The 17,500-nt window shown below is 44.6% G+C and overlaps 2 protein-coding genes across 3 annotated transcripts in view; both read left to right on the top strand.

The window, feature by feature from the left end:
• gpn1 (GPN-loop GTPase 1) overlaps positions 1–7,904 on the top strand; it is a 10,366-nt gene extending 2,462 nt beyond the window's left edge. Inside the window, exons 5-14 of the mRNA XM_048227739.1 lie at positions 108–145; positions 242–320; positions 573–667; positions 1,322–1,367; positions 1,787–1,933; positions 2,447–2,529; positions 3,077–3,116; positions 3,642–3,735; positions 6,282–6,386; positions 7,151–7,904. Of these exons, the coding sequence (XP_048083696.1) occupies positions 108–145; positions 242–320; positions 573–667; positions 1,322–1,367; positions 1,787–1,933; positions 2,447–2,529; positions 3,077–3,116; positions 3,642–3,735; positions 6,282–6,386; positions 7,151–7,242 (819 nt within the window). The 3' untranslated portion in view covers positions 7,243–7,904. The remainder of the gene's footprint in view (positions 1–107; positions 146–241; positions 321–572; positions 668–1,321; positions 1,368–1,786; positions 1,934–2,446; positions 2,530–3,076; positions 3,117–3,641; positions 3,736–6,281; positions 6,387–7,150) is intronic.
• An 8,431-nt stretch (positions 7,905–16,335) lies between these two features.
• Positions 16,336–17,500, top strand: part of stmn4l (stathmin-like 4, like) — a 5,753-nt gene continuing 4,588 nt past the window's right edge. For both annotated transcript variants that reach the window (XM_048228869.1, XM_048228867.1), the window contains exon 1: positions 16,336–16,463. The gene's annotated coding sequence lies outside the window, so the exon portion shown is untranslated. The remainder of the gene's footprint in view (positions 16,464–17,500) is intronic.

The following is a 17,500-nucleotide window of genomic DNA, read 5'->3' as shown; positions in this document are numbered from 1 at the left end:
GTAAAGGCATGGAGCATGATTGTAATGTGTGATTTTGATGTTACTGCATCCTACCAATAGGTGTCAGCATTGTCTTACTGTAACTCCAACCTATTCCCCTCAAACAGGTTATGAAATTCATTGAGAAGAAGCAGAGCGATCACCAGTAAGTGTTCAACAGGCCTGTCCCTTACACAGATATCCTTTCATGACTTTTCTTCTGCCGTTTAAGCTGGTAATCCAACTGTTGCATGATTTTCAGGTATGTTTTGATTGACACACCTGGACAAATAGAGGTGTTCACCTGGTCAGCTTCTGGTACCATCATCACTGAAGCTCTGGTATGTAAATATTCATCGGTTCAGAGATATTCAGAGATTCAATTTTTCACATGGCATCAGTTGCAGTCCTTTGAAGAACTACCACGATTCTTTACAATTTTTTTATAACCTTTTCTATACTTTTAAAGTGTTGATTTCTGCTTGATTTCTATTGACTCCTCTCTGTTATTTCAGTAGTTATTTTTTGTCATTTCCTATTTATTATTATTCATACCATTTTGAAAGACGATAATGAGTGTCTGTTTCTCCTAGGCCTCCAGCTTCCCCTGCGTGGTCGTGTATGTGATGGACACATCGCGGAGTGTGAATCCGGTCACCTTCATGTCCAACATGCTCTATGCCTGCAGGTATGCCTCCCATTCTCAATTCAAAAGCGCTTTTGCACCCCTCTTTTTGGACAGGTGCGTCGGAAAAGGTGAGGTCACCAGTAATGCGTGTTGAAGAAATCCCACACACTGTCCTTGGAAGGTCTGTGTGACCGAAACGTTGTGTGTGAAGTATAATAAAGTATTTGCCTGCGTAAAGGACTGTGCGAGATTTCTGGTATAAGTATAAATATACTCTTTTGATCCCGTGAGGGAAATTTGGTCTCTGCATTTATCCCAATCCGTGAAATAGTGAAACGCACACAGCACACAGTGAACACGCAGTGAGGTGAAGCACACACTAATCCCGACGCTGTGAGCTGCCTGCTACAGCGGCGCTCGGGGAGCAGTGAGGGGTTAGGTGCCTTGCTCAAGGGCACTTCAGCCGTTCCTACTGGTCAGGGTTCGAACCGGCAACCCTCCGGTTACAAGTCCGAAGCGCTAACCAGTAGGCCATGGCTGGCCCAACTTCAACATGCCTCCCATTCCGACAACTTCATTCACTAGATTCAGCTTGATCCAGTATTCCATCTCACATAAAATGTTTCACCTGTGGTTTTAGGATTATACAGTACAGTGTGTATTTCCCCCCATTTAAATATGCCCCTCTATCACGTTTCTCTCTCCCCTATGCAGCATTCTCTATAAGACCAAGCTGCCATTCATCGTGGTGATGAACAAGGTAACATTACACACACCCCTCACTCTGCTCTGATTCCATAGCAACAGTGGTTGTCAAGGCAACAGGCAGCATCTTAGGAGCATCCATAAACTTACTTGCCATAGCCGTGGGACTCCGGGATGCCAGTTCCTTAGATTTCCTAAGAGTCCAATGTCCACTTGTGAGGCAGAGGTCCTCTATATTCATGCATCTGCGTTGTTGAGCATGGTCCTTGCCAGTGGCCCTTAGCAGAGAGAGTGAATCAGTTTGAGTTGGATGAAGTTATTAGTTGGATAATATCAGATCAGTTATCAGATGGATAAAAGCATCTGCTAAACGCTCTAAAACGTCATTTACTGGACTTGACTTTACGTCACTGTACTGTACTTTACCTCACCTCGTGTGGTTGACTCGACTCTCTGTGTCTTCCCTGGGGCCAGACGGACATCATCGCCCACACCTTTGCGGTGGAATGGATGCAGGACTTTGAGACATTCCAGGAGGCGCTCAACCAGGAGACGTCCTACGTGAGCAACCTCACTCGCTCCATGAGCCTGGTGCTGGATGAGTTCTACACCAACCTGCGGGTACGTCCACCAGCCAGCGTTCTCTGCACGGCAACATGATTTTTTTTGTTAAATATAACATGATTTTACCAAACATGAGTTCTACACCAACTTGCGGGTGCGTCCACCAGCCAGAGTTCTATGCACGGCAACATGATTTTTTTGTTAAATATAAAATGATTTTATCAAACATGATGGTTTGTTGTAATGAGGTTTCAAGCTGTGTCATTCTTTTCAATTGCTAGTAGGTTAGTGTTTGACACTAGTTCTACGTTAACCTGCGGGAGCATCCTCCAGCAAGCAATCTGTGCATGATAAGATTTTCTTTTCTTCTAAAATACGAGATGATTTTACCAAACCGGTTGCATGAATTCTCCAGACAGCAAACTGTGAATGCTGCGATGAGGTTTTCAGCACTGTGATTTTGCTCCTGTTTGACATTGTGTGGTAGACTGGTCTGGTGCTCTGTCTAGACGCCATGGACCACAACAGCTTTACTCCCAGAGCTCAGTTTCTGCTCTTGTCCCCCTGCAGGTCGTCGGGGTATCAGCAGTCACGGGCACCGGTCTGGATGAACTCTTCGTGCAGGTTGCCGAGGCAGCCAAAGAATATGAGACGTAAGTTCAGTAAAAATAAACACTAATGGGACCCTCATTTAAAAGTCTAAAGTTTAACTTAAGTTAATTTGATTTGATTTGATTAATATCCCAAGCACATACATTGGGGAGTCAGATTAGTGCTCCTGTACTACTATTAATCTCTTTAGTTCATGTGGTCATTGGTCATTGTTTTGCTCATTGAGTGTCCTTGCACTTATCTGTCATTTAAATGAAAGTCCTATTTCATTTTACCTAATTGTTTTACCTTGAAATAACAGTAACAGCTGAGTCAGCTGAATAGTGTGAGATGTATGTCGAGTTGAACACCTGCCAGTTGCTGTTAATTGCACACATATTAACTGGTAAATATACAAAAAGGTTAAAGTCTTTATTTTATTATGAATGACACTAAACATTTGAATGGCAGCAGAAGGATCTAAGTTATGAATTATATAAATGAGCTGCATTGTGTTTGCTGAAAGCAGTGATTACATTTTGACTGACTGTGAGTGGGATGGATGTCTGGGGACTCAAAGCCTGTGTGTGTGTGTGTGTGTGTTTTCAGCGACTACCGTCCGGAGTATGAAAGACTTCACCGAGAGCTGGTGAGTAAGAGTTGCTGTGCTGGTTGCCATGTGAACAGTTGGCCTTTGAAAGGGGTTCTGCAGGATTCCATGTTAATGAGGCCTGGCAGAGAAACTGAATGATTCTACAAACTAATTCTCTTAAAGTTATATAAGAAATGAATGGATTTGTCTCTGTGTTCTCTTCAATGTGTCCTCATGTCCTCATCAGTGTCTCTTAACATCTTCCTCAGTGTCTCATCAATGTGTCCTCATCTCCTCCTCAGTGTCTTCTCCATGTGTCCTCATCTCCTCCTCCATGTGTCCTCCTCAGTGTCTCCTCCATGTGTCCTCATCTCCTCCTCCATATGTCCTCTTGTCGTCCTCCATTTCTCCTCATCTCCTCCTCAGTGTGTCCTCGTGTCCTCCTCAGTGTCTCCTCCATGTGTCCTCATCTCCTCCTCCATATGTCCTCTTGTCGTCCTCCATTTCTCCTCATCTCCTCCTCAGTGTGTCCTCGTGTCCTCAGTGTGCCCTAACGTCCTGCTGATGTCTTGTCTCTTGCAGGCTGCAGCTCAGAGTAAGAAGCAGCAGGATCAGATGGAGCGCCTGCACAAGGACATGGGGTCCGTACCCCTGGACAAGCCCGTCTCAGCCACAGGTACGGACACTCGTGTGTGACTTAATGTCGGACCACTGAGTGTGATTTGATGTTGGACCACTGAGTGTGACTTACAGTTTTTTCTGATTGCTTAAGCACATTTTTTGTAACTATGGCTTTTTTTGCAAAACTCTACACACAAATGGCAAAACCTCTCACCCAATCAGCAAAACATTGTAGTTCTCTTGCAAAAGCTAACACACCTTGCTTAACTCTTCACACCTTCATTAAAAATGGTGTTTTCGTATCTAACAGTAAACACAAGCCATCACAATAGTAAGCACACAATGTGCCAACAACACACTGATGGTATGAATAAAAAACACATCTGGCTTTTGCTTTCTCTGTGCACAAGGTAGACTATGTCAGTTTGAGGTCATACTTTTGTCATAGTTCTGTAAACATACAGGGATCCCAACTTCAAGTATTACTGTAGTGTTTATTTACACACATCAAAACAAACACAAGTGTGTTTTTCCAAGTCAAAACACAAAATAGCATTTCACTGAGACAAAACAAATCAGTCTACATCGGGTCGTCTCTCTCAAAATTCTGTCTACATCACATGCAATATCCTAGTCCAAGGCACCGGGAAAAATATATTCTGGAAAGACGTATCCAGGCCTGACATGACAATATCCCCACATGTAGACTGTTTTTTTGTCTGTTTTTTTCTCTTCTCACTCTTCCTGCTCACTCCATCGTACCCATTGTACATTACCTGTGGCTTATTTATAGTGCTTAGGCTGATTGCAAAGTGAACTAATTATCTAAAACAGTTTTCACATGAGAAAGTGTGCCAGAGAGTTGGCAAAATAGTGTAAATAATAGCCATTGTGCCTACAGTTGTGCAAAGTGTGTGTTACAAAATTGCAAACTGAGTGCAAGTGTTTGTGCTTTTAGTTTTGCGAACTCAGTGAGTGGTTTTGCCATTTGTGTGTAGAGTTTTGCAAAAAAAGCCATAGTTACAAAAAATGTGTTTAAGCATTCAGAAAAAACTGTAATGTCCTGTTTAAGGGAGCAGCTTATTAAATATTTTATTTGCTTGGGAGCTACGTCAGAGACTTTCTGATGAGGAGACACAGCACTCAAAGAATCTCCCATAGAAATGTATGGGGTTAGTTCGTAACGCAAACATGGCAGTCATGGCACATATTCCCCCCCCTTCCACCGCCAACAGTCGACATGTGACTACATTGTGCCAATCATGTGGTATGTTGTGAATACATCGTACCAATCATGTGTTGTGATCTCGCAGCTGGAGCGAGGTTGGTGTGTTGTGATTCGTGAAGCATTGCACACGCGCAGTTCTACCCAAAATAGATGCCCGATAAGTGACCAAAAAGCGTTGCAATATGGCCACCGGGGCGGTGGTAGTGTAGTGGTTAAGGAGCTGGGCTAGCGTGCAGTGCAGTAGCCTGAAAGTTGTCGGTTGCACAGCACCCAGCTATACAACGAACAGCTTTGATTTGATTGATTACTATTGATAGCAGGGATGTAGTGGAGGCTAAACACAAGTGAATGCAGTTTATCCACCTCTGAATTTTCAGAAATATAGTTTATCCACCTCATATTAGAGTTTATCCACCTCTCAAAAGAGTTTATTCACCAATTGCAACTTTTAACATTCAAAAATCACACTGTATTATCCACATTCACAATATGTACACTAATCAACACTCTAGGAAACATCTGCCACTGGTATTGTTATAAACATTGGACAATAATCTCCACCATAATGCCTTTTTTAAAAATTCAATACCGCATGGCGCAGTCCACCTCCGTGATCAAAGAATTCATACTGTAGTTTACCCACCTCTTATTTTACCACTATAGCAACGTCACATATTACCAACCGTCACGTATGTCCAACCTCTAACGTGTATGTGTCACTTAATATTCATTTCTATACAAACCAAGACAGCGGATTCCTACGCAAGCACCCACACCAAGTTTATCTAAATTAGCTGTGTACCAAAAAATTACATTTTACCGTGACTCGAAGAGCTGTAAACAGTGTTGTAAGACTGCGTGTACAAATCCGCTTGGAGCTCCAGTGGAATTTTGAGTTCAGAGTAGACATGCATGACTTGATTTTATAACAACATGTCAGCTGCGTTATTCATTTAAGTAAAAGCATTGCCAGGATAAATGTCAAATATTTGTTTAGAGGTACAATATACTCCCCGTTTGGACTAAATCTATATGCAGACAAATTCATGTTGAGCACATTTTAACTATTTTTTTTTATCTCTTGTAGCCAGTTTTTTGTTTGACATTCTCATATATGACATAAATAATCACCTCAAACAGCTTTAACAGCACAATTGTGCCTAACCAGAATTTAGCAATTAGCAAGCTAATTAGCTTTGACCAGTGCCAACCTGCTAGCATTGGTCTTACCTTTTAGCGGGTTATCTTAGCTAGAAGTCAACTCAATTTGCCTTTACTCGTTTGAGTTGTGAGAAGAGAACGCCAGCTCTTTGCTGGTCCTCTAAGGTATGAGGAGGGAAAAGCTGAGGGAGTTGTGGCGATTTGTCTTTCAGACGAGCCAGAGCTCAGTGGTGCGTGTGACCTCATCTTCTCACGGGGAAACCCCGACCAGGAAGAGGAGGACACGGACAGCGATACAGATGACATCGACCATCAAGGTAAGCCTCACCACTCTCTCTCTTTCTCTCTAATGAGGAAGGGATGTATTTGGCTGGATTACTGGCAGGGTACTTGCACAGGTCTAGGAAGTCTGGAAAAGTATGGAATTATGAAATACTGTTTTCCAGACCTGTAAAATAATGGACATAATGGGATAAATTCTTTAAGAAATCTAGAAGTTTTGCTCTTAGTAATTCATACATAAAAAGTGTACATTTCGAAAAAAGTTTGTCATTTTTATTTGGGAGAATAACAAGCATCCCGACACGGGTAGTGTTTGCTGAGGTCTTCTCTCTCACTTCTCCTCTCCTCTCCTCTCTTCTCTTCTCTCCTCTCCCCTCTCTTCTCTTCTCTCCTCTCTTCTCTCCTCTCCCCTCCCCTCTCTTCTCCTCTCCTGTCCTCTCCTCCTCTCACCCTTACGATCCTCTCCTCTCCTCTCCCCTCCCCTCTCTTCTCCTCTCCTGTCCTCTCCTCCTCTCACCCTTACGATTCTCTCCTCTCCCCTCTCCTCTCTTCTCTTCTCTCCTCTCCTCTCCTCTCCTCTCCTCTTCTCTCCTCTCCCCTCCCCTCTCTTCTCCTCTCCTGTCCTCTCCTCCTCTCACCCTTACGATCCTCTCCTCTCCTCTCCCCTCCCCTCTCTTCTCCTCTCCTGTCCTCTCCTCCTCTCACCCTAACGATTCTCTCCTCTCCCCTCTCCTCTCTTCTCTTCTCTCCTCTCCTCTCCTCTCCTCTCCTCTCCCCTCCATGCATCTTTGTGCCTCAGTGACGGAGGAGAGCAAGGAGGACCCAGCCTTCAAGAACTTCCTGAAGGAGCGAAAGGAGGTGGTTCATGCGCGGAACCAGAAGATGCAGTGAGTGTACTGTACTGAGACACACAGCACACACAGGCACAACATCTCTTCTGTGTGTGTGACCCTCAAAGGACCGGGAATGCTCCTTCTCCTACCCCCCACACACACACACACACACACACAGTGGACTTCATTAGGGGAAACCGTGTCCAGAAACAAAAGTTGACCTGTTAGTGGTCAGGACTACAGCACTGATTTGATATCGGCGTGTTGTGAGATTAGAATCGGCGAGGTTCAGAAACCGTGTGCAGGTTGGCCTTGTTGCAGACTCAAAAGCCATCAGCAAACCAAACAGGCCTCATTGATCATGATGACTAACGTCAAGTCAAAGAAAGCCAAGGGCATATCACCTGAAGATGAACACCAACGCTACAGAGTTTGGGGGTCAATATCTGAAATGGATTGGTGATGCTCATTTATGTGTTGTGTGTTATTTATGTTGTAATCTGCAAAGCAAACCATATGCATCTCCTACCTTGTAGAGGCCTGTCTGGGCAGTGAGGTGTGCGGTATCAAGGACTGAATACTATTATGTGTGCGACATTTGTTGTGTATCTTTGTATAGAAGATTTGTGTGTTGAGGAAATGTATCATTTCACTGTTATATTTTATCTACTTTTCCCTTCCCATTCTCAAAGAAAAGAAATAAAATGATTATGAATGCCAGAGCTTTCTCCCACTCTCATTTTTGTGTGTGTGTGTGTGTGTGTGTGTGTGTGTGTGTGTGTGTGTGTGTGTGTGTGTGTGTGTGTGTGTGTGGGCACCGGCTTCATTTTGGCATATGGGAGAGGGGGAGAGAGAGAGAAATAGAGAGGAGTAGCATGGACAGTCTGGGCGTTAAGAGATTCAACGCCTTCAAACCTTCTGTCATTTGAACTGCCACTGCCTTTTTTACATTTACATTCACAAACACCCTGCAGTACACCGGCTCGCAGTAACCCTGCAGCGTACTACTGCTTCATAGTAATGAGAGGAAACTCTGAGTGAGAGGAGCATGGTGGCCTGACCCTTCATACCACGTTTTCCTATATTTCACTGCCTTCCACTTCTCCCGTCTCTAGAATCTACTGCATGAGATTGAATTCCCATCTGCCAATCTGTTCAAATGTGGTCACAGCAGTATGGGTTCCAATTAAGTTTGACTTGACTGACGCCTCTGGAAGGATGTACAAATGTATGTAATCACCTGTTTGCATCCAAGCAAAAATGTTTTTCAGCATGGTCAGAATTGGAGTAGAAGTAATCTAGATACTACATTTGTCTAAATTTCACTGCACTCCTCTCCCGTGTCTGGAATCTACTGCATGAGATAGCATTTTTATTCAGGCAAATGAGAATTCAGTCACATCTTGAATGCATTGCAATTAAGTTTGACTTGTCAGACGGTTCTGGAAGGATGCACAAACGTATGTGTGTAGCAGAAACAGAGAAAGCGGGAAAGGCTTTCTGGAAGGCCGGCATTCCGAAGTCTAACTTGCACAACGCTGAGTGCGATAGGAAGAGGATTTCAATTCAGTAACAATTAAGAGGAAGTCCAGCATCCCCTCTTCAGCAGTAAAGCAAAAAAGCTCAGACACTTTGACCTTGTGAGCAAAAGTTCTTTCAGAGTATTTTAAAGACTCCAGGACAACTATTTCCCACCCACAGGCAGAGGAGAGAGGAAGGAGAAGAGGAAGGAGAGGAAGGAGAAGAAGGAGAAGATTAAAGGCAGAAAGAAAGAAAGAAGAGAAGCACCTTCGGGAGGCATTGGAGTTCTTCACGAGGCGAGCGCGGGGGTCGTGCGCCAGACGAGGCGAGCACAACGGCAGATGCCAGTGGATGTGCCGAACGAGCGGGGAGAGAGTGTGTGAGTCATCGCGTGGTGGCATTTAACTCGCACCCCCTCCCATCATCTTCCCCGCCTCACACACACACCTCCCGGCGCTACACAGCTGACAGACACGCTCACTTCACACAGACGAACACAAAGAACCGGGATCTGGCGCGGGAATCAAATCAAGGCAGGAAATGTCACGACGCCTACTATGATTACTCATCTGGGCGCTTAGGATCAAGCATGTGAAAAAAAAGACTAAAGGAATGAACGAGTCCTGGGCTGCTCAGAATGGGAAAGACTGACTCAAATAACTAATATTGGGGGATGTGCAGTTGTCAAACTATTATATTGCACAGTTCAAACATTCGACTTTGCAACTTCCTTTCTGAGGCCTATACTTCTTCATCCCAAGCACGATCATGAAATGTATTTTGTTGCAGCTGGCCTAAAACAGATGTTTGCATATTTGTTTAGTTTTTTTGTCAACCTTAAAGTTAGGCTAATAACCCCATGATCACATCTGTGTGATCTGCAGGAATTTTTGCATTCCCTTTGTTGGGCATATCAGCATTCATAAGTCATGCAAGGGGTGATTTCACCCACAGTGAGCTCTAAGGTAAAGTCAGGGGACTGATGGTGTTCCCTGGAGTGACCATGATCCTCTATCTGCCCACCTGCTAAGCACAAATGGAAACAATGGCACCACGGTTCATGTTGCCATAGCATACCTTGTCTCTGACATGATAAAAATAAATACATATCAAATAGGCCTAATTTTATTCTTCTGTCTTTTCTCACTACTTACTTATAATAAAGATGGAATGAAGTTCAGTTTTAGCATTATTTGTGGAGGCGAATAGAAGTCATGACTGGTGAGTCATACCAGATCTTATGCAGTAACTTTTACAGTGGGTTCTTGCTCTAATCAGTCAAGCACGGACTGTTGTGTAATGCTTTTACACAGCAGTCTAGTTTTCCTCTAATGTCTTAGAGTATAGCCCTGGTTGCTTTTCCCAGTGTGTAGTCTATTTGGGGTTTTGTGAAGCACTAGGCTAGTGCGCTGTGCTATTTGGCATCTGCACAGGTGATCCCTCTGGGACACACCTGTGCTGGCTATGTAGATGTAAAGATCTAGTCAAAACTATAGGATATTTAATCTCTGTGAAATTGATTGTAAACTGTAAACTGCTTTGTCTCTTAGAATATGATCATTGTGCGTGTGTTTCATTTGACAGCTCAGGGCCACTGATGAAACAGAAAACACTGAGAAACATTTCCTCTTCTCACTTTTCCTCTTCTCACTTTTCCTCTTCTCACTTTTCCATCTTTGTCTCTTTTTTTGCCATCTTTTTTACATTTTTTTTTTTCTGTGTTTTTTACATTTTTTTTTCTGTGTCTGTGTTACATTGCATGTATGTGCTGTACATCTGCTGTATGTTGCAACTTGCAAACTGATGACATACAGTATGGTCAAATGTTCCAGTATCCCATCACTGGATACCATTCCTTGCCATTTCATGACATACCTGCACATAATTGAATGTGTGAGTGAGACCAAATGTCTTGCGATTTATCATACATCAATACATTAATCAATTCTTGTGATTTATCGATCACACATTTTCTTTCTGTGATATGCAACTGAGACTGAAATAGTTACCAACTGAGAGTTTCAAATGTCATACGTTTAAATACAGTAGCCTTCTAATTGTTACCTTAAGACAACTGATACATGACAAAAATGTGACTGCTGTACTGTCCTTTACATTCCTGATATATTTATTTTCTACAGCCTTTTACACTTCTATGTATATTTGTATATTACCTATATCTGTGTGCTATTCTGTGTGGCTGTGCAAATTGCCCCTTGGGGATAAATAAAGTGTTTTGATTGAATCGAATTGAATTGAATTGAAACTCCCTGAATATCTCCTTCTAGTATCCCAACTCACAGCTTTCTTCAAAGGGAGGAACTGTGCGTGTGTGTGTGTGTGTGTGTGTGTGTGTGTGTGTGTGTGTGTGTGTGTGTGTGTGTGTGTGTGCGCACGCTACTGTTGCATTTGAGTAGGAGGTGTGTGGAGTTAATGTTGTCTGTTCTTTATGGGCCTCTCTGGCTTGAGAGGTGCTGTAATCCACTCCAGGAGATATGAGTCATGGAGCCATTAGGCCTACAAGGGCTGGGCCCATTAGGATGGCGTCACCCTCCCTCCATCTAAAGAACCGTCCAGTGTCCTGCTAGCTCTACCACTGCCTACTGCTGCCCGTTAACGTGGCGTCACCCTCCCTCCATTCTAAAGGACCATCCAGTGCCCTGCTATCTCTACCACTGCCCACTGCTGCCCATTAGTACAGCAGCTACAGTACTTTAGATACACAAGCTACCACAGCAGCGGGCACAGCACAGCAGTGGGCACAGCACAGCAGCGGGCACAGCACAGCAGTGGGCACACCTCAGCTCAATGAGAAAACCGGAAACGAGAGGTTTTCAATGCGAACGCACTGCTCGAACGGATATAATAGATGTGTGTGTTGTATCACGTCGGATTGATAATATTTTAGGTTTTATGGAATTTTTAATACAATTATACAATATGCAGTATAAAAAAAAAACAGAATAAACCCGTCAGGGGTTTAGCCAAGTTATCTGAGCCATATATTTCTTTATTTCAAAAAGAGTCTTTGGATAAATGTAGAGGACCTTTGTAACGTAAATGTATAGAACATTCAAAAACACTTTCTACGAACCAAGTGTTCATAAAGTATTCTAGGCTTAAAAACATTAATAAAGGCTTATATAGTATTTTATTATCTTCATAATGATTGACATAAGTATAAACCCCAGTGGTTCTCAAAGTGTGGGATGGGTCCCACTAGTGGGGAATAGAGACATGACGATAAGACGAACAGGAGGAGATTTGTCTTTATTAATGCTTTTTTTTTTTAACAAGGAAGACCATACATTCAAAACAAAATAGCCACACACAAACATAGGAGTCATCAACAGGCCTACATTTAAACAACACCAGATCCAGGGGGCCGAGAAGGGAAATGTAACATGGAACCAAAATGCGAAAATAACATTGGAACCACTGATATAGCTGTTCATATATTGTTATTACGACACTCACAAAGCATATTGCGACCTGAAGTATCACAATGCATTATAAACCTCAGAAATGTCACTGCAGTGAAGTCAAGAATTTGAGGAATAAAATTCCTCACACTTTATTTCAGTCGTGCTTGTTTTTTTTTTTTTTTTGCAGCACGCTGAGGTGACAAAAACACCTCTTGCGCGGCCTGGCGCTGAGGTAAGCGTCATGAATTATCCTAAATCCTGTGGCACGACGTCATGGGCACCCAGCGGCTCACATGAGGAGTGAGGTCACTGCAATGCTCGGACTTCTTCACAGACTCCTCATCCTCTGTCTCTCTCTTCCTCATCCCCTTTTTCTCTCTCTCTACCCTTCCCTCTCTCTCTCTCTCTTCCCCAACCTCTTTCTCTTCCTCTATCTCTCTCCCTTCCCCATCCTCTCTTTCTCTCTCTCTCTCTCTCTCTCTCTCTCTCTCTCAGATAAACAGCACCCCACCCCTCTGAATTACACGTGGCAGGTGGATCTCTGGCCTATTGATCCCAAAAATGCAAAGCAAATTCATTTATTTATTGAATATAGATTTTTCATATCTAAATGCATGACAGATCTTTTAACAGCCTAATGACATCATTAGTAGCCTGATGTGGGTCAGCCTATGAGGCCTGGGGGGTGGTTGTAATGGGCTGCAAAATAAGACTTTCATTAGGGGCACGGATCAATCTGTATTGCATAAAAAATGGCATGATAGATTTCTGGCTATGCGCTGTTCTGGGTGAGGTCAGCTTCACATTGGTTGTCTACATCATTCGAGAGAGAGAAGAAGAGAGAGGGCTGCGAGCTGGGCTCACCGGATTGGCTGGAAATGACATCACTGGAGGTTCTTTGCGGTGGTGATGAGGCTTTCCTAGCAGCCACATTGTTTCCCTTATCTACCCCTCCTCCCTCCCCTCCCATTCCCTCTCTCCCTCCCCTCTCTCTCTCCCTCTCTCTCCTCTCCCCTCCCCTCTCTCTCTCCCTCCCCTCTCTCTCCCCTCTCTCCTCTCCCCTCCACCTCTCTGAGGCGCTTAGGTCATTGCAGGGTTTCTGTCCTGCTACTGCAGGGGTGATAGACATCTGTAGATCTGCAGATGTGTTAGATGCACAAACAACAATTGCACAATCCCAATCAACAACAACAGCAGCAGCAACAGCAGTAGGACATCCTCTGCAGCGACAAATAGTGCCTCATCTTTGTCTGATGCTAAGCTAGGAGCCAGCTACGCATTTGTCTCAATGCGTCAGTGTGGGAGCCCCCCCACTCCACACACACACACACACACACACGCTCAGGGCTGCAGACAGCTGGATGACATCATCTAGGTTGCCTGAGCAGAATAGAAGATGAGGACTGCACGAGTCAGTTGGGGGGCAGGGCTGTGTGTGTGTGTGTGTGTGTGTGTGTGTGTGTGTGTGTGTGTGTGTGTGTGTGTGTATGAGGGAGGGGTAGTGGGAGTGAGACTGTTTTCCCTTAGCCCTTCGCCAATGAGGACATTCAATGCTGCAGCTCTTAAAGCGACCTGCCACCACCGCTGCCTGCATAAGATCGATGCTAACGCTACAGCTAAGATCTGCATTCGCCTCTACTGGAAAAAAGTTCAAGGAAGTTCACTGAGGGCTCCTTCAAGTACTGAAGGATCTACAGGGAACTCGTTTCACATTGTTATTTAAACTCATTGGTTATTTAAAAGCTGAGAACAATACTTCTCAATATTGCAGATAAACTGGGGACAGTCTGTAGACTGCCACAGGCCATTTCTGAAGATGCTCTCTCAGACCCACCCTATACAAGCTAGAGAGAGCTTGTTCTAAATCCAGTTCTGGCATTTGGTCCTGTGAGTGTTTGCTGTGTCAAGCTCACACATGAACACATCGTGTGGTGGCGTACAGCCTGTGCTTTTACACTGCATCTGATTAGAGGGTGTGTGTGTGTGTGTGTGTGTGTACTGTGCTGGAGGTGGGCTGAGACTGTCAGCTTATAGACCCACTGATTGCTCACAACCAGCACGGCAGCCTTCACAGCAGCTCTCTACATGGCAAACTCAACCTTTCCTCAGAACTCCTCAGGACTCTCAGAACTCCACGGAGTGTTCTAGAAGATGTAGCAATGTTCCAGAATTACTGTGGTGTTTCTGTTAAAGCAGCCACTCAAGAGTTCCGCAACAGAGACTGTCCCTGACCACAGAGTCGGTTCCACAGAGAACCCTGGTTCCCGCTAGGGTGTTCCAGGCGTATTGTGGGTCTGCTTTCCTCATTGATGGGAAGTGTGGCCCTCCATCCTGTCATGTGCTGTTTGTTTTTTTTCTCACTGAGTGTCCTGAGTTGCCTAAATGTTTCTCTGTCTCCTTGACTGATATTTGAAAATCAGATGTTATACATTTTTTTCAGTTCCGTTTTAAATCCTGTATTTATCCAACTATACACTGCACATTATTAATCTCTATTGTCTACACAACCATACTCTACTTGCACTTGGTACTTAATCCTTCTTTGCACTTCTGGTTGGATTGTACCTGTACTCTGCTAAATGACAATAAAGTTGAATCTAATCTAATCTAATCTAAATCTAAGTAAATTCTGCATTAGTAACAATTGACAGCAATCATGCATTCAAAATCTGCCCTTCCTTTGCAGATCATTCCCAAGTTTACGAGGTAGCAAGTATCGCCAGCATTTTGGTAGTTTATAAATGAATATGGGTTTTGGCCCTATCAGACTCATATTTATAGCTTGCGCTCTGACACGGTGCCCTCCGAGGGCTCTTTGGTGAAGGATCTGCACACCTGGCGAGAGACCAGAGCAGCAGATGGTCTCCTCTAAAGAGCCCCAGACAGACTGTTCAAACAGTGAGTCGACTGGCGACGTGACAAGAGTCCCACTCCCCCAGCTGGGCTATAGGGAGAGTTAGCGAGGGAGAGCGAGCTTAGCGGCCCTGCTCAACAGATGAGACATAGATCCCTCTCTGCTGACTGATTCAGATCTGACATTTCAGAGCCCTGTCTCCTCAGGCATCAACCAGTCGAAACCTGTTCCCTCCCTCCCGCAGAAAAATTAGCAAGGATTAAAACGGTTTACACGTTCGGATCTCATGCTCATGAATGGAGAGAGATATCTGTTACATGCCACAAGTGACTGCCACTAATAGAAGACCAAACAGGCTACAGTTCAGTTGAATAGGTTCTTTATTTTGCCATGTTAGTTTCAAGAGTGTATGTGTTAGTGCATGTGTTTTGTGTGAGTGTAATGTAATGTTTAGTGACATGCTCACATTCACAAACGCCAACAAAATCAGATTCATCCTCTTGTGCTTGGTGTCATGTGAGAAGGTGAGCTTTGAATAGGGTGACCTGCGTGCCCGTGGGGTCACCTGTGTGGCCATGGAGGTCACCTGCATGCCTGTGTACCAAACAGGGACGGGGAAACCTGGCTTCAGAAAGTAAAAGTCTTGTACAGTATGCATTGGTCATACCTGTGCACCTAAAACCTCCTCTGCCTGGCTGAGGAGTGGAGCTAATAAGAATCAGCTGTTTTTTACTGAATGGTTGGAACACATACGTATGTGGTAGAATGTTTACTTTCTGAAGGCGGGTTTCCCCATCTCTGCTGGAAAGCAATAGACACACAGCAGACCGGGAGCTAACGGTATCTCTGCTCTTTCTGATGGTGTAGTTCATGCTTTGCAGCAGCACCATCAAAGCCCTTTCCCAACAGAGTAATGTCTGCTAAAACAATAGAAACATCAACCGGCTAAATCCGATACATTTACATGGCTTATTGAAATGAGCATGATCAGTACTGGCCCTATTAAATAAATAAACACAAATATGAAGAAGGGAATATAAATAGAGAATGAATGCCATAGAGAATACACAGTCATTGTTTGCAGGAGTTTCTTGTAATCCTACTAATCCTCTCATGTCTGCACAGTTGCTATGGCATTTCCCACTTGCTCTTTTTTTTTTCCCTCCACACAGAGTGGCAGAGAAAGGGTTAACCACCACCCCCTCCCCCGACCACCCCCCCATCCCCCCATCCCGCCCCTCCTCCTCCTCCACCCCCCATCTGCACTCTCAAGGCTTCTAGCCCATCAGGAGCCAGCATCCTTGTCAGCCAATGGGAAGGCTGGAAGGTGATGTCATGCAGCATGAGGAGCTGGAGTTGGTGCTGATGCTGGGCTACTGAGGGGCTCAAACAGCAGCAGGCAGTCACTGAGCAACACACAGCTCCTCGAAGCTCACATCACCTCACTACTCTCTCTCTCCGTGGGGTCTCCGGATAGAGGTAAGGCAACACACAGCATTCACTCTGCACTCCTCACTAAACACTTTACATTCACTTTACATTCTCAGTCAGTGCATGCTCTCTATTTGCACACAGTGCTTTCTGCTATGTGCAGTGATTGCAAGGGTTTTGCAGCTTGGGTTATTGGGTTGGGTTAAGGGGAATTCCATCCAGTTGTGTTGTTCGTCACAGCTGATGCATGCAGAGAGCCAAGTGCAAAGCTTTTGATAAGATAATGTGTCTTTATGGACTGGTGTATGATACTTTTGGGGGTGTTTGTGTTTGTGTTTGTCCGGAGACGGGATGCTGCGTTGTTGTTTGCACCAGCTCGGCTGCGCTGATCTGTGTCTCCGCTAGTGATAACGTAACGCCTCTGGAGAGGAGTGCAGCGGCACAAGAGCACAACACCAGCTGATTACACAGTGTTCCAGAGATCACCTGCACTGGGCTTTAACGGCACACATGCAGGCAGCACTTTGTAGTCCATGAACTTAAAATCATGGTGCATGGTGTTGCAGAACAACAGTGACGTGATTCTTCCCCCCTCACTGATGTGCATGTTGCATTAGGAAGCACTTATGCATTTTTAATACAAAGAAACTCCTTTGTGCTAGTGAGAGAGCATGGGGGGGTGGGGGGGTGATGTGTTCCCCCATTTACTTAAAGAGAGGGGTAATGAAATCGCTGGCCCTCTGGGATGGGAGACATTGATCAGGAGCAGGGGAACCGGGCGGGTCAGGGCCACACCTGGGCCAGAACTAAGCCAGCGTCTCCTGCCTGCCACCATGCTGTCTTCGGTGCGGCGCTGTGGTGGTGCATGAAGTAATCGTACGAGGAACACGCCCGACTTTTTGGAAAGTTTCCTTATAGATAGATAAGATAGATAATAGGATGCATATGCTTCTCTTCTCTGTCTGTGCCATAGCCCAGTCTGACACTGTTAGCCTAGCTTAGCATAATTCACTGGTAGTGGGTTAGACTGGTTAGCCTATAGCTCCCTTTTAGCAATTGGCTAGCTGCTAGTTTGACTTTATTAT

The sequence above is a fragment of the Alosa alosa genome, chromosome 19 (genome assembly GCF_017589495.1).
Source record: "Alosa alosa isolate M-15738 ecotype Scorff River chromosome 19, AALO_Geno_1.1, whole genome shotgun sequence".
NCBI classification, from domain to species: domain Eukaryota; kingdom Metazoa; phylum Chordata; class Actinopteri; order Clupeiformes; family Clupeidae; genus Alosa; species Alosa alosa.
The sequence above is the reverse complement of the archived record's forward strand: the minus strand, read 5'-3'. Positions and strand labels throughout refer to the sequence as shown.